The following is a 21,016-nucleotide window of genomic DNA, read 5'->3' as shown; positions in this document are numbered from 1 at the left end:
ATTATTGTGTAGGTCTCACCTTGTGCCTCTGAAAACAGTTGTGACTCATCAGAGAATGGACATGGACCTTCTGAGTGTGTCCTGTGGTGTCTGGAACCAAAATGTTGTTGGTGGGGGGCCTTTGGGTCCTATGGGTTGAGGGGAGGGGCCTCTGTGGATCAGATTTTGGATTTTGTGTCTGTTTCAGGCTGCGTCCTGCTGTGGATGGCTGCTGCCATCAAGGAGTGTCATTGCTATGGGGTGGAAATGCCTGGTCTGGTGTAGGTGGGTGCTACATGGCATCCACACGAATGCAAGGTCCAGATGTTTCCCAGCAGAACACTGTATTGTCACAAGATGGTCAATGTTATTTACTTCTCCTGTGTTGTGGCTGATCGGTGTACAGTCTGATCTGGATTTCTTGGTCAAAGGGACCGTGTTAGTTCAATGGAGTACATCAAAACTGCGCGGACTCCACAGTCTCCACGTTTTCATCATTTGTCTGTGCTTCATTCTGCTTTTCCAGCAAAGGAAGAAGGAAAAGCAGGGCCTGACGATGGTGATGGTGATGATGAGGATGATGATGATGATGCTTTGAGGGTGGATTACTTTGGTGACCCAGTTCATAAAACACGATCAAAGGTTTATGCTAAGTTATTTTCTTGCTGAAACGTGGCAACAGTGTCTTCCCAATAACTGTGTTCTGGGGGGTTGTTAAACGCTACTTGAACACAGACTGTCCTTACGCAACAATCACAAAATCATCATCGCAACACAAACCTGTAATTTACATCCAACATGACGTAGAGGATCTAACGGAACGATAAAATACAGCATAACAATAGGAAGGGCCAACCTTTCCACCTCCCTCTGTTGTGACACCAGCTGTTTGAACCATAGCTAAGATTTCCATCACTGCTGAATAGATGTGTGAAACACAACCCACATGATCTTGACAGAGAAGAACAATGAAATGTGCTCCGTTGCTAATCAATCGCATGAGGATTTGATCGATTATGAACCCATTTTGAATGTTGCCGTGTTTTTAATTTCCACAAAACGCAGTCGGCACTGTAAGAGACAACATCTGTCTCCGCGTGATGAGCTCTGATTTGTCTCTTTTATCCGCGCGAACATGACGCCAGCTGACATGTTGGTCGTGTTACGAGAAGCGGGAGCAGGAAGTTAAAACAGGTTGGTTAGAGTTTCCAGTTAGACTGAACCTCCAGGGCTGGCAGAGGGATTTCACAAAAGCACACAGCTTCTCTGTCATCCAGTGGCGGAGGAGGAAACCAGTCAGTCAGTGAGTTAGCTACACTACAAAACACCACACAGGCATGTATTCATAGGTCTGTAAATCCACACACCCACATGCAGAACGCTCAGTGCCGCAGTGTAACTTTATCTCTCCGCTTTGGCATTTCGCTTGATAGAGTCAAAGTGCAGCGGTAATATAATCACAGCCTAGTGCAGATCACAATGTGTTGATAGAGGCCCTGCCTCTCCAAAGGTAACCTCGCCATCTCTGGCTAAAAACAAACCGGTGAGCCGGTCGCTGAGCAAAACACAGCCACAGACGCTTTCATGCAACCAATCCCGTGGTCCTTCTGAACCTCTGCACAGTCGTGTGCTGCGAGAAAGATCAAGACCGGCAGCCTCAGTGTGCATGGGCGCCGTTAAAAAAATAAATAAATAAATGATTTGGAGGAATAACTGTCTAATTACCATGCGGGGTTGAAGAAATAATGAGAGTGTGCGCTGAAACTCAGCAGGTGGGGGAAATAAATGCCTCTGTTGTTCAGTAATAAGCTGGAGATGGTGTTTAGAATAAAACGCTGGAATGTATATTTTCCTTCTGTGAGTCCACACTCAACTTTGTTGACAGGTAGTGATTTAACGGTGCTGCTGTTAACTTAACTCCCACATGTCGCGCATTTCCTTTTTATTGTTTCCACCCAAACCGGCCCGCACCCTCACATCGGTGCAGTTTGAGTGCGGGCTTAAAAAGAAGTCATGACGCACACATTCTGCTACTTGGAGAATTGGAAACAGCAGGGGGAGATCACCATTGTGTCCGAATAACCAGTGTCTCCCCCAACTCTGACGTGTGGGCACTGACGTCGCGCTGCTTACACAGCGTGAGCTGCAGGAATTGTGATTGTGAATGCAATCATGCCCTGGCTGCCACCGTAAACACACACACACGCACGTACACAACGTGTTCCTCCTCCTCCGCCTCCTTTCACTTTTTCAATGTTCAGTCGAGGCCTAGAGATAAGACCAAATATAGCAGAGAGGAGGGAGAGTGAGTCACCAGCATCAACTGAACATGTGTGTGTGTTTCCTCGTAAACACGTGTGCTGTAAGGTGTTGACAGACATCAGCAAATTCGGCGTCCCGAACGTAAACAAATTAGAGAAGGTCAAAGGTCGAGTCACGTGCTCTGTCACATTTAATTGTATCGTTATCATTAAGGTAATGCGGTTTCCTGTCTAGTGTAGTGTAATGTCATGTTACAGATTTATTTATCTATGCGTGGAAAGGTCAGGTAGATCCAAAATAAAACTGTGGCGTTTGTTGACGCGGACCAGATGTCCAGATTTTGCCGCTAGATGTCCATCTTCATCTCACTATAATCATGTTGAATGGGTTTTTTCTGGTCACGCTCAAAGCGCTCAGCACCTCGTGGACTAAAACCTCTTTTCCAACAGCGCTGTCAAGGGTTTTGTAACTTTCAGAACAGACATTGCAATCAAACCAAATTGGACGGACAAAGGAGGAGGCTTTAAACTCTGTTCACTCAACACAACAAAACAGCAGAAAACTAGATGTGCACTAGCCCTCTCACTACAACACATTCAGCATAGTGTTCCCTAAATTAGTGACCCTTCTATCAGCAATCACATTAAAAAAAAAAGAGCTGTGCAGCGATTAAAGCCCAATGTTTCATCGACCCATCCATCTACCCCAACCTCTTCCCTCCTTAATTCATCTGCTGCTAGTATCATAATAAACATGTCCATCGTCACGCATAAAATTTGGCTCTATGCCATAATACACAGCCTGAAAAAAAAAAAGAACTATGTGGTAATTATGTACAAAGAGCATAGATTAATTAATTATTCAGTTAAATGGCAAAATATGTTCTGTAATTTGCGCGGGGCTAACATTTCCAGCCCCAAACATAAATAGACTCATACGAGAACATAATGTACCAGAGCCTGTGTGATGACTGAGCCATTAGCATCAGCTGTAGAGCAGCTGGAATGAATGCACGGGAGAGCTGCATTCAGAGTCAAAAGACTTTTGAACAAGAGTTTGGCCTCAGGTTAGCTTCAGAAAAAAAAAGAGTGTGTGGGGGGTGGAGGGGGGGAAAGAAGAGATTCATACTGGCAGCTCCCCTGGAGACGAACCTTAAACCTTGAGACGGCAAGCTAAGAAACATGAAAAGGCAGTGAGTCATCTCGTCTTGCTTTAACACCGTCTCCATCTGTATTCATACGGAGCGTCCGTCCTGGAGAGAGTCTGTCTGCGGATCCACGGTGCCACTCCTTGGCCGAGTTCACACACAGAGAGAGACGTCTGTGCAGAGGCTTTCCCAGTCTAGTGGATGTAGTGCTGCGTCACGGCAAAATCTCTAATGGAGCAGTGTTGTTGTTATTGTTGTTGTTGTTGTTGATTTTTTTAAAGAGACTCATTTAAGTTTCACCAGGCTGCTCCTGAGGGGCCGGGGGAGTGTGTGGGGGGGGGGGGGGGGGGGGAGCTGTTGTGGCTCAGCTCAGGCCCATGTCTGACAGCCAGATTTAACAGAGCGGAGCCTCCCTTCATCTTCCATGCCCCCCACCCCACCCCCCTACTCTTCTCTACTCTTCATCACATTAGAACGAGTGTAGAGTGCTTTAGTGCCGTATCTCCTTACTCCTGCAGATACAGTAAGAGACTAGAAATCACACAGCAGGGCCAGACGAACGTGCTCGGGGGCCCCAGGGCAAAAGTGAGCTGCGCCCCCCCCCACAATGCTTTCTCTTCCCCTCAATATTACCAACTGCAATATTAAAGGTATTGAAACTAGTTTTGCGCACGGACACAGCAGGGCCTCCAGACTAGGTAATAACGCAGGGGCCACCTTGAAGCTCTCATAATGTCTAATATCAGAATAACTGAAACAGACAAAGCCAGGGGGGGCCTTGAGACAGGATCTGACAGGATCCTCAAGGCACTATAAATCTACAAAGTCCGGCAATCTTTTTCCTTTAGTAATGATGACGACTGGGCACAGTCAAAGGGAAAAAGTAGGTTTCGGTGCATGATTTTTAATATTAGTGAAAATTATAACATGCAGACAAAGTACGTCCACATACACTGTTTACGTGATGCTCTACAGTCTCTAAAATATGAATGGGACTAATTTACTACTAAATGCAAACACATTATTTATGTTCTCTAGGTTTATACACTGATCGAGCATAACATTATGACCACTGATAGGAGAACTAAATAACATCGACCCTCTTGTGACAATTCACTGTTCTACTGGGAAACTTTTGGACTTGGCATTCATTCGTGTGGATGTTATTTAGACATGTAGCACCCATCTAGACCAGACCGGGCACCCGCACCCCATAGTAATGACACTCCTTGATGGCAGCAGGATGCAGCCTCACACAAACACACACACAAAGACCGTCTAACTCAAAAAAAGAAAGAAAAACTTCACAGCACTCGGCCTCCAAATTCACTAGATCCCAAACTGGTCAAGCATCTGTAGGATTAACCACGAGGCCCCTCCCCTCAACCCATAGGACCCCACTAACAACGTCCTGTTACCAGACACCACAGGACACCCTCTGAAGGCCCATGTCTATTCTCTGATGAGTCACAATTGTTTTAGAGGCACAAGAGAGGCCTGCACAATATTAGCAAGGTGGTCATAATGTTATGCCTGATTGGTGTATACAGCATACAGTATATAGTAATATAAAGTTTTGCTGTCAGAGGTTGAACACTTACAAGTTCATCTCTTTTATTTTCTCAATTGCTTTTTGTTTAGGTTGGAGCTTAAAAATTTATTTTCCCAAAAGAACTATAGAAACCTGCCAAAGCCGTTCATAATGTAAAACTCTTTCCGAGAAAGGTCTGCTCTCATTTTCTAAGAAAGAGTGTCGGTGCCAAGGAAAATGACTAATGAATGAATACGTTTGTTTCCAAGCTGAAATACAATTTCTATTATACTCACTAAGAAAGGGGCTAAATTACAAACAAAAAGGACTTTTTTATAACTGCGTCTGGCAGTGCAGCAACACTTTTATTGGTCCGCAAATGTGTATGCACTCTGTTCATCGATTTTTTCAGCATTTTAATACGGGATATTAATGTTACCTGTCCCTCTTGTCCCTTCTCTTTGTAGCTGACAGTTGGTCGCCTTTGGATGTTTCATTGTTACTATTTTATATTTCCCAACTAAAACAAAAAGATCATCAATTTGCTTGCTAGTTGCTAGTATTCTAGCTAGCTACCATCAATGACGCCATTTGCTCCATTTGGCTTCACCCAATGTTCCAAGCCCGCTATCAGCATGGTTATTTTAGTGGTAGGAAGCACAGTCATGGACATAGTTTCCTTGTGTTTGGAGAAACATATGTTTGTGTGATATGCCTCAAAATGAAAACTAAATCAACGTGGTCGTTGCCCCCTATGTGTCACCAACGGTACTGACTCTTGCTGCAGCATCGCTGCTCATCATTTCCTGTGTGTACCTGTGTACTTTTATCCAGTATGAGTGTCAAAATGCTGAATAAGCTGAATACCTCTGCATATGAGAACTCACCTCAGGCCCAGTACAGTTAGTTTACTTAAAAACTTGAGATAAAACATTTCTGGCTGGTCAATGTCAATCAAGATTTAAACATCTTTAGATACAGTCTAGTAGGTGATATTAAATATTAACGCTGTTAACATTACAGTCATACAGTACAAACATTTAGTACTCTTCATATCGTCATATCTTGCAGTGTTCAGTTAAAAGATTAATCCTTTCTCGGTTCGGCGTTCGTCTTCGGTCACTGATCACAGTTTACGTGAGATAAACTGTGACTGCGTGTGCGTCTTAACAGTCTGTTTTCTGTGTTTAGGCTGGTATTTGTGTCAATATGTCTCAGCAAATCTGAACAAATTTGAGCGTGGGAGTGTTGCTGTGCTGGCCCGTGTGTGTGTTTGTGTGTGAGTGTGTGTGTGTGTGTGTGTGTGTGTGTGTGTGTGTGTGTGTGTGTGAGAGAAATGGGAGAGTGAACACGATGTACCCAGGCACAGTTTCCTGGGCTGCGTCCAACTGTAGGAGACAGTTATGCAGCTATGTACTTTGGGGACACCTCTTATCCACGACTCACGCCCATGTCCTATGCTTACCTCCCATGCCTCAACCTATCTACTTTGGTGACTCTAACTTCTTATCACCCACTCCCCCCTCCCTCCACCCAGACTCAACCCTCATCCCCCTTCCTCCCCCACACCCCCCCCCCAAACCCCCCCCCGCCCCACCCCTCCTATCTTCTCCCCTACCAACCTGAACTCACCCCCCCCTATCTCTCCTCCTTACTTTCATTCCTTCACTACCTTTCACTTGTCCTCTGGAAGCTTAGTGGAGTAGAGGGTTTGGTCATGTGAGGTAAATGCTGCGTCCTGTGCCAAGCCTGCAGGCTGGCGCCAGTGGCACAAAGACAAAACAGAACCTCTAAAGTACACACTGACACACACTCTTAAGAGCTACGGCAGCACGTGCACCGAGAATTTAAAGCGGTAATCCGCGGGATCTGCTCGTTTTTTTCGGTTTGGCACCGTGTCCGGTCGGTCATTAAGGTCTGGTTTTGGGTGTGGCACTGACACTTTTCTGCTGATGAAGGTCCCGTCTATGGCTCTTCTTCTATCCGTGCGTTAGTGGTGGCAGAAATAAGTGCTTTACCCAAGATTAGTTACAACTAAAAATGACTAAAAACTCGTGGTGGGGCCCCATGCACAGGACGCTGGTTTAAACAACTGCACTTTTGCAGACAGTAATCACCAAGAAAGGTGGATATAGTTTGTTTTCTTGGAATAGCTAGAGGCAACAATACAACAATACATCTGTTACAGAATACAGAGATTTCTGTTTATATAGTTTATGCTACCACCTTGTGAAACGTTACTGTAACAGGTGGTGTTAGTTTCAATCATATGTTTAATTAAAAGTGTTTAGGTATGGCTCACATCACATCTGATGAGAATCATTGCTAAAGACTCTTGCGCAGTTAGTAATCTGCTCATTAGTTATGACCATGAACTTGCTTCATCTCTGACACTGAGAATCCACCAGTCTTTGTGGTCTTGTGTGACTACAGCCTCCTCCCCGCCCTCAAATGTTTTTATGGTGGGAAGTTGGTCTGGAACTAGGCCATTGGGAACTTATTACGATGGACCAGTCAAATGTCGTCGGGGCGGGTTTTGTGGGTTTCGTTTGAGCGTCAGTTGAGTTCACCCACCAATGGAATGAGAGTAACGCAGCGTCGCCTCCGAACTAATATCAGTAGCCAGTCAGAAGTGCGGTTTGAGTGGGTCTTGGAAAGCTGGGTCGAGATCCAGCTGCAGCCGATGCAGCATTCAGGACAACTTGGGAAAACATAAGCTCTGAGTTGTCAAACTCAAAAAGACAGACACTTTGTATGTCCAGTAGGAAATATGCATCACGCACATAAAGTTGTACTGTAACTGTTATTTCAGAACTGATTCCATGCGGTGATGGACGCACAAACAAGACTGATTAAAGATGACACCTCCCCGCAAGGGCGGATTGAAGAACAATCTAACATCGAAAAGCTGAGATTGTGTTGGAGACCAGCTAAATTGTTCCGAGTTGAACTTACAGGAGATTTGAGGCACCAATACAAGATTAAATGACTTTTCTTTTTCTTTTTTTTTACACTGACTATTGTTCTTGTCGCCACAGGCTTATTGGGATAAAACTCTCCTAGATCCGGCAGGTCCAACAAGATAGAAAAACACTAATACGGAAAGAGTGGAGTAAAGGATGGAGGGAGAGAAAGAGGGAGATGAACAGGGGAATGAGGGAAACGCCTGGATGAGCAAGGGAAATCTGGGTTTAAGAGCTTTGCTCCGCATTAACACGAGCAAATTATTCAGAGCCCGCAAACAATGGAGCCAAGAGACGAAGAAGACTCAGCTGAGATCAACACCATGTAGGAATTAATGAAGTTCTCCGCCAACACACAGCAGAGAGATTTTACAGTCTGGAGGCTGGAGACACTCTCCTAATTGTGTTTTGACAAAACAGGAATGTCTCATACTTCATTTTCCAATTATAACTGCGGCATTGATTAAGAAACAGTGATATTTGTCTTACTGGCAATTTACCATGAAATTAGCATAAACAGAGCAAAAAGAGAGTTTGCACAGACTCCACAGTTTATATAAATGTGCACTGAACATCTGTATTTTAGAAACCCCTCAGCGTAAATTTAAAGCTGCACCTATCGGTATATTTATTACATTAACGATAGATTAAATAAGCATGTCGAATATAAAAAGAGGTGTTGATGAGACAAACCAGTAGGTGATCACCACTGACTTAACCTGTCCAGTCCAGGTTTTAGCTCCTTTCAGCTCCTTGTTTCGGTTTTTGCAAACCACAAAGATCTCTTCACATCAGAGTCGTTTGCGGGGCAGCAAATAGGCAGCTACGTCTTCAGTGACTATCGTATCGTATCGGCTCTGAAAAGGCAACGTTTACCTCAGAAAACATTTTGTTAGTACTTGGAGGAGGCCAAAACAGAGCTTAAAGACAGTCACAGGGTCAGAGACTCCAAATTAACTCCTTGACTGGCATTAGAACCACACTGTTGATCTTTTTGTAGTAGTAGCAGTAGTTGTGGACAATAAAATGCTTAATTTCTCATTTAGTGCCCATTTTCTACCCACTGTCATTCAGTTTGTAAGATTCTCAAATCTGTACACGTGTGAACACATTCTATACAAATATCTAAGCTGTGGTTTCTATACTTTTTGATCTGTAGCGCTTTTCAACATATGCTCGAAATATAGCTTCAGTATTCATTTTGTATCATCTATCTATCTTACAGTGCATGCTATTTATATAGATTAAAAATAAATGATATTTGATCGTATTTCTTAGTGTGGAAGTCAAAGTGTTAATGCTAAAGTTGCTACATGTATACTTGATGTTTAAACAACAGCGATAACACTTTTCCCGACGAGCTAAATGAGCTTGAACTACAGCTTTGCAGTTTTACCGCATACCTCCACTAAGCAGTCACATTACATTTATACGATTTCTCTCCAACTTTGGATTTGTCATCACTTCATCTTGTTTTGCTATTACATATTTGAGTGAAGTTTGTCACAATTAGGGTGGGATTTGTTGAGTTTTGGCCGAAAACTTGGCCAAAAAAAAAAAAGTTTTGTGAGATCAGAGTGACCTTTGACCCCAGTTAAAACCAAATCTACAGAGAATTAACCTCAGTCCTCTCCAGTATTGAGTACATGAGGCGTTAATTCCATTTTTTTTTTCTTTTTTTAATCAATGAATGACTTAGTTTACCAAAAGTGAAACTGCTTAAGCACAGTGTCAACAGTGTGTGCTCGGGATTTTTCATTCCATATGAATAAAGCAGTTTTACCCAAATAACTGATTTGTTAAAGTAGCACTAGCATCAAAAACATATAAGTACATATTTTTGTTTTGCGTGCACAGCTACCCAGTGAATGTCAAATATTCTCAACTCTAGTTGAGCACTGTAACTTCCCTCCACTGGTGGCAAACTTAAAACCGGCTGCAACTGAAACCTTCCGGTCCTGAAATCTTTCTTTATGCAATCGGCAACTTACATCATGAGTGATGTCACGCAGATTTAGATTGCGGTGGATCAACTGTGGCGAGCCAGAAATAGACGGTTTGTTTTAGTTTTGCGTTTATCCTCCGCTGCAGCTCTAATCTGGAGCAGCGTCAGACCTCTTTCCCTGTGACTCGACTGTTGAGACCGTGATGAGTGTGTAACACGGCACAGTATTTGTAACATCCCTGATTCGGTATTGATCTCTTTCTTCTCTCACAAGCTCTTCTCTCCCGTTGTCTGCCAGCATCCCTGATTACACTTCTAAAGCAGATTGCATAATACGAGCAGCAGAAGCGGGGCAGTGGAGATTTAGAACAGCAGCCTCTCCCTCTGTCTCTGCCTCTCTCTGATGAAGGGATTGCATAAGAGAGGAGAAGGGATGGATTCAGGTCATGGTGGCTCTGGGAGCCAGTGTGAGTGATTAGACCAGACACACTCTCTCCACGTCTGGAGAGGAGGGATGGAAGGAAGTGAAGGAGAGACGGAGAGAGGGGACCGGCCTTCCAGGCTGTCGAACTATTCCACACGGCTGCTGTTCTATTCCTGACCAGCCTGTGTGCTGTTCCAAAAATAAAACACTACGAAGGAGTGGGCGAGCACATGCATATGCAGCAACACTCCCCCCTCCTCAGCTAGACGCACAGATATACAACCCTAGCACCCACACTTGGAAAAAGCAAAAGTGTGACAGCTTGGTACAAAAGTTTTAATATCCGCCTCAGCTTTTAGAAAACCAAAAATAGAAAAATGCAGAAGATCTTGATGTGTTTTTTCTTCTTCTCTTGTTTCATCTTTTTTATATGTTCATGGCCCAAGCTCTGCAGCAACACTGTGGTACCACGTGAATATCGGGCATAACATTATGACCACCTTCGTAATATCATGTAGGTCTCCCTTGTGTCTCCACAACAGTTGTGACTCATCAGAGAATGGTCATGGACCTTCTGTCCTGTGTCCTAGAGGGACCTATCTGTGGATCATCCCACTGATCCTTGATCAGTTTGTGAGTTGTTCCTAAAGTGAGTGTCATTGCTACGGGGTGGAGGTGTCTGGTCTGGGCTAGGTGGGTGCTACATGTCTAGGTAACATCTACATCAGGGGTGTCACACTCTTGTTAGTTCAGGGGCCACGTATAGAACAATATGATCTCAAGGGGCCCAGACCTTCAAATAATGACAACTTCAAATGTTTCCCTTTGTTTTAGCACAAAGAAGTACATTATGAAAGTGTTTACATTTAATGAACTGCACTATTACAAAATCTTTAATGAACAATAAGAAAAATAAGTGCAATTTCTGTACAGTGTTGTGTTATGTCCACAGCTCTTACTAAAATTGTGTGAAACGTAGGAGAAGTAGTTACTTTTATTGGAAAATTTGCAGTTAATGTCTTCAATGTAATTTTTGCACTTTGCAAATTCATCCCACGGGCCAGATTGGACCCTCTGGTGGGCCGCTTTTGGCCCGCGGGCCACATGTTTGACACCTGTGATGTACATGAATGCCAGGTCCAAACGTTTCCCCACAGAACATTGAATTGTCACAAGATGGTTGATGTTGCCAATGGTCAACAAAATATATTCCAAAACTGTTTTAAATAAAGTGTCTAATCCACCAAAGAATTATCGACCTCCCAGCTGTACCTCCACGGACCCCCTAGGGGTCACGGACCCCCTGTTGAAGACCCCTGGCCTGAGATGTTTATTTGACTGACTGTTACAATATCAGTAAAAATACCAATGTGCTTGCTAAAAATTGTGTTTTTTCTTGTTTTATGTAAACATTCAAATGACTTATGCTAATCCGCTAACATGTCTGGAACTGAGTCAAGAAGATTGATGCCACTTGTGTACAAAGCAAATTGTTTCAGAATGAATCTCGTCCTAAAACCAAAACAGGTGTTGATAAGTCTATGGATTAAATGCTTACCTTAGCTCAGCAATGGTGCCCACAGCTAGCCGTGCTAACTGTAAACCTAGCTAATGCTTTTTCTTGAACAGCTACAGTACACGTAGCTGATTTCGCTTCCTCTTTGCCTCCACTTCAAACATCCACGAACATATTCGAATATATTCCCGGATGTTTTCTTTCTTTATATCAACCGTCACGTTGGCTTATGCATTCGGTACCAGAGCACATCACCTCCAGGCCTAATGCGAACGTTCGCTGTGAAATACACTCAGCTCATGTCATCTTCGCTCGAGGAGAGCGAACTCCCTCAGAAGTGTCACCCGGTGATCTCGTCACCACGTGGCACGAAAATAAATGAAGGGAGGATGCACTTTCTCCTCTCGTTTTCTACCAGTCACTGTTTTACTCCGAGCGCTGAAACCCGCTGAGTTTGCAATGTGCATGTGTGTGTGCGTGTTACCTATTCAGTTCGCTCATAAGTCTCTTTACACAGTCACAGAACCTGATTCCCATCTGGGGACAGAAAAACAAGACCCCCCGCGACGTTTAAGGGTTAGATGAGGGCCGGCGTGGTGTCCTCTGATGAGGTGGAGGTACGGCTGGGTGTGTGTGTTTGTTCCTATGCAGCGTGTTCCCTCGTTACATAAGGACAGCAGCTGTAGAGGGATGTAACTGACCCAGGGCTCAGTGACTGGTTTGCAGCGTGAGGTAGTAAAAAGCTTAATCTAACAGCTGGATAGGAGACAGAACGCCACAGTCCATTTGAATAACTCCCTTTACTTTCTTCATTACATGGTCAATTATCTGGACCTTAGATAACAGAGCCACTCCGTCAGGGGACAATAAAACTGGAGCTGCAACAGGGCTACTCGCACTAAATGTGTTTCTGCATTGCGGGTAATAAGAGCCTGACAACAGACCGCAGGGCTCTGAAGTTTTCCAAAAATGCATCTGCGGGGGAAAATGCAGACAGAAAGAGAAGTGATGTTGTAATCTGTCACCGTGGTTCACAGTGGGAGTCGGTGCTTAACAGATTACGTGAAGTTGTGCTGCCCTCTAGTGGGGCTAAGAGTCCACCACATGCTCTCTGGTGTTAATCATTCATCGATTTCTACATTTTTGCATTCCCCAGCACCTTCGCTGATTTGATTTTACAGGTTTAAGAAACAATTTCAATTCTAAGGGTAGATGTTGCATCTTTTCTTTTTTCTCCACATGTATCTGACGGCTTAAGCTACCAGTTACTATATAATAGAAAACATGACTTGCTAATACTAGGCTATAGATATAGAGCTATACATATAAATAGATATACAGTTAGGTTGGCAGAATTTGGAACAATTATGAGATTTATTTTTTAGTTTATTAGTTGTTTGAAACTATATTAAAGTTACATCCATAACATTATGACCGCCTGTGTAGCTGAGGCACATAGACAACCTTGAACATGTTATTTTCCTCGAACGATTCCTGAACTATTACTGTTCTAACTGTTTAATGAAAGGATGACACGGTCTGTGGTCTGTGTCAAAGTAACATGGAAGAATGGAAGGACCTAATGTCTCCCAGCAGTACATTGCCCAAAGCATCAGTCATCTTCTTATTCTCACTATACGTCCATGTGGGTACAGAGGACGGGGGTCAGCATGGACACCCTGACTGATCTGCAGCCACACGGCCCCATACAAAACAAACGTGTGATGTACTGTGTGTTCTACCAGAACCAGGATTAACAGCATTTAATTAGCGCTCCAGTAGTTTATTGTTAGAACAGACCACACAGACCATTTCCTCTCCTTCTAACACGTCAACTCTGAGGACAAACTCTTCTAACTCGCCTAATGTGTCCCTCCCTCTGACAGGAGTCCTGATAATGGCATGTCAGAGGTCATAATGTTATGTCTGATTGGTGCATACCGAACATAGGCTTAAAGTGTAGATATTCAACTTTAATTTGACATTACATCCTAATTGGAAGAAATGTGTAAGAATACCGAGCAAATATATACACGGTGTTTTTCTGGGACTCAAGGGTGACAGTCGACTCAAAAGGCGTTTCAAGGAAACGGTCTGGAGTTGTTAACATGTGCTTTCACAGGAGCACTCAATGCAAGCAAAACTAAGGCCACAAAGACAAAACAAGAACAAAGCAGGAACATTAGAGATCATCAGCTGATCATGATGAACAGTTTGGTGACAACGGACAACGGTGGACAACGGTGACAGAAGACTTAAAGAGAAAGAAAAAAAAAACCTCACAGGATCCAGACGGTGAGGAACACTCTCCAGGAGGTAGATGTTTCATTCTCCAAGTCGGCTAGAAAGAGAAGAGAGCAACCACAGATGGTTCAATGCTAAGTGCAAAATATGAATATATATATGACTTTAACCTGAATATGTTAAAATAACTATCATCCAAACATATACGGATCGAACTATAAGTAGAGTTAAAACAATAAGTTCAACTGTTTAAAAAAAAAAAAAAAACAGTTTACTAAGATACCAAACAGTTCATGGTTTCGTTTTTCCACTTTAGACTTAATTAAATAATTATGAGATGTGGACAAAAGCATCGTGACTGTGATACTTGAGTGATTTATACTTAATGCAAACATTTATTTCAGTGCTTCAAAAAAATTAAAAACATGCAATCCTGATCTTAAACTAATACTAATAGTAAATACACGTTTCTCTTATACTCCTAAATTTTCACTTTAACAACATTTTTTAACTGTAACAGTGTTTTTTACACATATTCAACACTGCTCAATACTGAACATCCCCTTCCTGTAAAGAAATAAATACAAAACTAACCCTTACACAACCAATCTAATTAAGCAATACGGACTGTTTGAGTTACAAGAAGAAAAAAAAATAACAAGAAGAAAAAAGAATTGAATAAACGTTTAAATGCTTTAAGCTACAAATCCAAGCAGCAGATCTGAAGCAGATCTGTAGCTGTAGATCAACACCAGAGGGCGCTGTGGTTCATGCAGTACAGAACGATATAAGCAGCAGGACAAGAGCCGCTGACAGCACAGCAACACAAACCCGATAACCAACAAGTCCATTTAATACATTTCCACTGTTACATATTACTATAGATTAGTGGACTCAGTCACTCAGATTTGTGTTTGTGTCATTATGTGCTGACCAGGAATCAGTGAATAACATGACATAATATATGTGAACTCGCCTTTAACATGATGTTAAGTTGATATATAACGTCAAGCCTCAGTTAGTTGATCTGAGATCATTCTTTGGCTTTAATCAGACTCACATATATTGTCAGACTTTTGTCGAATGATTTACTGCGACTAAACCTTTTCCTGGCTTGACGATTCACTGATTGCCTTTTCAGAGTCTGTCACTTCTGACAAAAAAAAAAAAAAAGGATCTGGGTTAGACTGGGTTAGAGGGGCCTTGCTCATGACCACATCTGCGTGTTGTGTTGATTCTGGGTAGTGACCACATTTCTCTGTCATTTTCCATCCTCAGACCAGCTTACCACCTACCAGCTTCAAACCTTTCAGCTGCTGCTGCCACAGGATGATATACGGCCATGGGAGCCTGCTCATCTCCACTCAATGCGTGTGAGTGGCTACTGTATCTTTTCAATAGACGTTCCAAATGATATGGCCATAACAGATGCAGGTCATGAATCAAAGGTCTTAAACCTCCCGGCTAGCTGATGTGTTCCACAGGTGCTGCCGTCCCATCTCCTCCTCTGGATGCTCGACATGGATTCGCCACGTGCTCTGCAGCCACTGGCTCCGCCGTCCAATCCGCTCCTCCGGTGCCCCTTCTCCCCGGCGCAGGTCCTCCATCCGAGCCTCGCGCGGACCACACCGGCGGGTTCCAGCCTCGCGTGAACCAAGCCCGTGAACGCAATGACCCCGTCAAGTCCAACAGAGCCTGCGAGGAAAGGGGGTGGGAGAAAAAAGAAATGCGCGAGCTAAAAACGCTGCGCAGCATATCAAAGCATAACTCCTGCACCCTTGTAGTTGGCCCAGCTCAAATTAGAAAAGCATAAAACGTCTGCGAGCGCCCCGAAAAAAAACACAGATCACACATGTTTCAAATATGCTGAAATTTAATTGATAATAAATGGTGCCTTTTGTGGACCGCATGCCGCGCGCTGAAGTGATTAAAATCTTTTTTTAATGGACATAGGTTGGAAAATCAGAGAAGGAGAAAAATAATTGATGGCATTTGTGGTTGTTTTGAGGTTTTTTTTTTTTTTTTTTAGTTTGCTTGCAGAACCGATCCCCTCAGCTGAACTGCCAGGGCGTACCTGGGAACACGGAGGACAACATGAGACAAGAGAGGACAACAGTTTGCACGTACACCGACGAGGAAATAAAGGATTAGAACATACGCTCCAGTAGAAGCTTCTCATTTCAGACATGCTCTGACCCAGGCTTATGCCATAAATCACTTCATATTTTAACCGGGACCACTTTACTCAAAGAAAATATGTTTGCATTTGCAGTTCATTTTTACTTTTGGTGGCATGTCTCTGGGACACGTTCGGCCTTTCTAGATAGGCAAGAGAAGGGACAGGATAGCAATGAGAAAGACACCCTGGACACAGAATGGAAAGAGAGGAGCTGGGGCTTTACTGGGGCACGACGTCCTGTGTGAGGTTTGATGGGTGCTCTGGCTTTAAATGATAATGTAGCCGTCGATCGGTTAATGCTTCTTTAGCATCGTTATGACTCCTTTCACTTCAAATATATTGTGTGATTCAAGACGTCGTTTCTGCACAAATCGACGCCGTTGTTTAAAACGGCAAAGATCACGACTGATCCAGAGCATCCCGTTGTTTCACCCTCTCACTTCTCTCACCCCATTCATCTCATAATATTTATGATATATTGCAAACCACTATCGCACAGTTATCATTGTGCTGTGCACTACCTCACTCTTCTACCTCTTAAATCACTTACTTACTCCTCCACCCCCACTCATGGGCAAAAAAAAAGAAAAATACAGCTAAGGAACAGAAGATACACAGGCAGCTGTGCTCTATGGAAGCCTGTTCCTGCCAAGAAAAACAATATGAAAAAGTACACATGATAAAATAAAAAATACCTAAGTTGAGGAGGGTTTGTTTTGTTGACATGACCTGTGTTTATATCACTTTGTAATGTAATCCAAGGTGCTGCAGATCTAATATTCTTCTGCTCCAGAGCCTGAACAGCTGCTGGAGTGCAGGTCTGATCTCCCTGGTGGTTTTGTACCAGTAAAGAAGTCCGTACATGGGCTGATCAGCCTCTCTGGATGGGAGAAACAGAATCTCATCTGGGAAGAAGAACGCCCTCGTCAAGGCCCACCTAGGCCTGTTCCCCGTAACCCAGAGATGCCTGCTGGCACGACATGAAACGCATAACTCTTGTATGCCTGTGCATCTGAGGTTTACAGCTTGGGCTCCTTACCCAATTAGGCTGGACCATGGAGGCAAAGCAAAATAGTGTGAAGTTTTTACAATGCCACAGGGGTCTGGAGAATGCATATGCTCTTTTTTTTTTTTTTGGAGGTTTTTAGGGACGGGTTGGGGGCATGGGGAGCTGGGGATGCGTTATTCCCCTGTCTCTTTTATCACGGTCTGTCAGAAGAACCACACAGGTACAGAAAGCAGCTGTTATCCAGCAGGTACAAAGACGCACACAAACACGCAAAAAAAGATGAAGGGTAAATTGGTTTCAAACTGTTAGCGTATTAGCATTAGCATTAGCGTAAACCCTTCAGTTAAACCCACGGTTCTTATTATGCCGACATAAACAAACAAACAAAGGGAGACGGAAGAAAACCCCAAAAAACTTTATTTGCTGCACACACACTGAATTATACAAAATTCCACCTTATCTCAGGGAGGATGTGAGGTACAAAAACAAAGCTTACTTGATAATAAATACCCAAGAAATAAGAGGAAGTAGATGAAAAACAAAACGAATGCCTGATTGTGGGAAACTATAGCTGTTAAAAATATATTACAACTTATTCATTTTGGGTGTCACACTCCTAATGAGCTGGTTTGGAATATAGAGCAAAGTATGTAATGTCAGCATCAGGTACAAACACCAACAGACAGATATGTACATGAATGTCGAACTCCATCGTGTCTGTTTTATCTTTTTTTTACTTTTTTGAAGTCTCCGAGCTTCATTTCTGCTGGAGGCAGGAGAGGGCACGAGGGGAGACAGAGTCTGGAGGATTAAAGTAACTAGACGATCATGATGGATGCGTGCGGACATGGTATATCAATCAACAACAGAAAAGGCTCCGCTGCAAACAGATCACAGGAAAATACACGAAATGTCATGTGACACAGAATCTTATCAGGAACTAAAACTAAACACTTTCAAAAACAGAAGGAAATCCATAAATGTAGCGCAAAAGCTTAAAACGTTACTGATAACAGTTTGTTACAGTCAAGTCAGGGTTCCTAACTGAACTTTACGTGCAGGTGACAGCACTGACCCTACTGAGGGCTGTTTGTGATCGCTTTGAGAATGTCACACGTGTTCTTGGAGATGACCTCTTTCAGTTTCCGTACCCGGCGAGGACTGGAGGCGCCCACGTAGCTCTCTGGCTGGAGGACGGCCATGCCGTCGTTGACGTTGCCCATGATGATGACCTGGCCCTCTGCGGCAGCGCCCGTGATGTTTGGACACGGGCAGTTCCAGTCCATGTTCAGGAAAGTGACCTCGAGAGGCTCCTTCCCAAAGAAGCGGAGACCCATCTTCTCGTCTTTGAGGATCTCTTCCACAGTCACTAGGGCGTGACCCGAGTCCCTCTCCTCCGTCAACTCTGTCATGCGTCCCAAGATGACAAAGTCGCTCCGGCAGAAGCTTGTCACTATCTTACCTCTTGGTTTGCAGGCCTTGCAGTGGTGGTTTTTTGGGTAGGGACACATCTCCTCGCATGCTTCTTTGGATTCAAAGTTGTTGTCGTTGCCCTCGCAGCCTCCGTAAATGAAGGACTGACACTTTCGCAGGGTGCTGCTGTAAGCCCACCGGGGCTCATACGCCTTGCAAGGGCCCTGTAGGCTGGGGAGTCCGCAGGGGCCGGACAGCTCCGGACCACAGCACTGCATGCACTCCTCATATCGCTCGAACACCTTCCCGGGCTGCTGGCTGTCGTGGTGGCTATGGCAGTGTGTGAAGGAGAAGCAGTTGTTGGTCTTGGGCTCGTAGTACCAGCTGACTTTCTCCAGCTCACCCCCACAGTCCTCTGGGCTGTCAGGGGGTTTCACGCACTCTTCAGGCAGGCAGCGAGTCAGGTTCTTGGGCTCGGGGGTTCTGACCATCTCTGCAGGCAGCACAGTGAGCGGGTGGCTGGCCTGCACTGATCCGGACGGGTTCCTAGCTGTGCAGATGTAGATACCTGAATCACGAGGCTGGGCGTTGTAGATGACCAGCTGGCCGATGTTCGTGACAACCATGTTCCCCAGCACGTTATTGGGCCTCATGACAGCCCTGTCTACGCCATCCGGCAGCTCCTTCTCCCAGGTGACGTCAGGCCGGGGACGGCCGATGACGTCACACACAAAGCTGGCTGTATCACCCACATTTACAGCCTGGTGAGCGGGGCTGCTGACCACCATGGGCGGCTGGGGCTCAGTGGGAGGCGGGATGGTCGCCTGTAGGGGAGCGGTGGTGGGGCGAAGAGTGGTCGCCTGGGGCAGTGGCGGGCTCGTGTTGGGCCAGGTGAGGTGGAAGCGGCACGTGACGACGGAGAGGGTGATTCCCTTGGAGCACGCCTCGGCATCCATGTAGCACCTGTTGTAGTAGGTCATGCCGTCGGAGGCGCAGGTGAAGTGTGGCTCCCTCTCACAGCGGTCCCGGCATTTGCACACCGGCTGGCCGTCCCAGATGTCACACTCAGAGCCCTGCTGGGTGCACATGAAACTGGCACAAGTCGCCTCCTTGGGCATCCCCATGGGGCCCTTCTTTCCGTCCACATAACGCGCTGCCACACAACTCCGATTCCCACAAACATTTTGGCAACACTTCTCAAAGGACTCACACTCCTGTAAGAGGAGAGAGGAGAAATTACAGAAGCAGCAATGAAGCAGAGTGTAACCCAGAAACAGAATGAAAGAGTTCAAACATATGAAGTCAATTTCCAAAAAAAGAATATTACTGTGGAAGGTTATTCTAATTACCTGATCTGATTCACACTCTCTTGTACAGGTGCTCATAGCATCCACCCACAGGTTGGGGTTCATGTCATTGGGGCAGATGCCCGCATGTGAATAGGTGATGTGAGGCAAAGCTCCGACCTGGAGCTCCATCCACACTGACACACACGCCAGGAACCAGATCCAGCGTGGAAACAGCATCCACCACATCTCCAGAGCTGAACGCAGCGCACCCAGTGATGAAGATTAAGAAAGAGATATATGGATATATATATTTCTACTCATTCAATTAAAAATAAAATAAAATAAAAATAAAGGTAGGTGGAAAAACAAGGGCAAAAAAAAAAAAAAAAAAAAAAAACGCGTCACACGTGCCTGAGCCTGCGAGTGAGCCTGATGTGAGTTCAGTTCAGTTGCAGCGATGATGCTCTATTTATACCGTTTAGAAAAAAGCCTCGTCGAGTAAGTAAACGTTGGATGAAGCCTTTTTTAAAAAGTCAGAGCAAGGCTTTGGGCTGGAACTGGCGGGGCACCTGCCTGTTAAAAGGATTGCTGGTAACCCCGTTTAACCCTTTGCAGGCTCGATAGGCGCAACGACGCACCGCGCGCAAAGACGCACGGAGAGAAAAGTCTCAGGCTCGTTGCTTTGAACAATAGGGATTTTTTTTTTTTATTTAACAACTGCAAAAAATAAAAATAAAAAATAAAAGTTAAATTAAATTAAATCAAAATTAAAACCACATGCTGGGCTAACACACAGTCGGAATGTTTGAATTAAACAGTGCTGAGTGTTTTACAGTTGAAATGAGAAGTGATGCTGTGCGCACGTTCATTTCTACTTTGGTTTACGTGGAGATTTTGGCTTTTAAAAGAATATAACGTTTTCAGGATATCGCTTAATTTACTTAAGAAGTACTCATGAAATACACAACTTATTTATATTAAATAATAATATTAAACTCTTAAGGAAACCTGAGTATTTCCATTTGAATATTTATACAACGAAATACTCACGGAAAATGCATTTATTATTTATTTTTATTTGTATTCTTTTTTTGGAAACTATAAATCTATATAGA

At 44.1% G+C, this 21,016-nt stretch overlaps 1 protein-coding gene across 1 annotated transcript; it reads right to left on the bottom strand.

Moving 5' to 3' along the window:
- Positions 1-17,591: 17,591 nt before the first annotated feature.
- Positions 17,592-20,484, bottom strand: LOC125022561 (WAP, Kazal, immunoglobulin, Kunitz and NTR domain-containing protein 2-like). The gene is made up of 2 exons (XM_047609291.1): positions 19,962-20,484; positions 17,592-19,826 (listed from the first exon to the last, which is right to left on the bottom strand). The coding sequence occupies exons 1-2, from the start codon at positions 20,145-20,147 to the stop codon at positions 18,276-18,278; spliced, it is 1,737 nt and encodes a 578-aa protein (XP_047465247.1). The 5' UTR covers positions 20,148-20,484; the 3' UTR covers positions 17,592-18,275.
- Positions 20,485-21,016: the final 532 nt, after the last annotated feature.

This window comes from Mugil cephalus, chromosome 16 (genome assembly GCF_022458985.1).
Source record: "Mugil cephalus isolate CIBA_MC_2020 chromosome 16, CIBA_Mcephalus_1.1, whole genome shotgun sequence".
Classification (NCBI taxonomy): Eukaryota; Metazoa; Chordata; class Actinopteri; order Mugiliformes; family Mugilidae; genus Mugil; species Mugil cephalus.
The sequence above is the reverse complement of the archived record's forward strand: the minus strand, read 5'-3'. Positions and strand labels throughout refer to the sequence as shown.

Excerpts from the sequence above, each read along its gene's own strand:
- LOC125022561 (XM_047609291.1), bottom strand. The coding sequence starts at position 20,147 with ATGTGGTGGATGCTGTTTCCACGCTGGATCTGGTTCCTGGCGTGTGTG. Across the intron at positions 19,827-19,961 it reads GAGAGTGTGAATCAGATCAG|GAGTGTGAGTCCTTTGAGAA; the intron begins GTAATTAGAATA and ends CTCCTCTTACAG.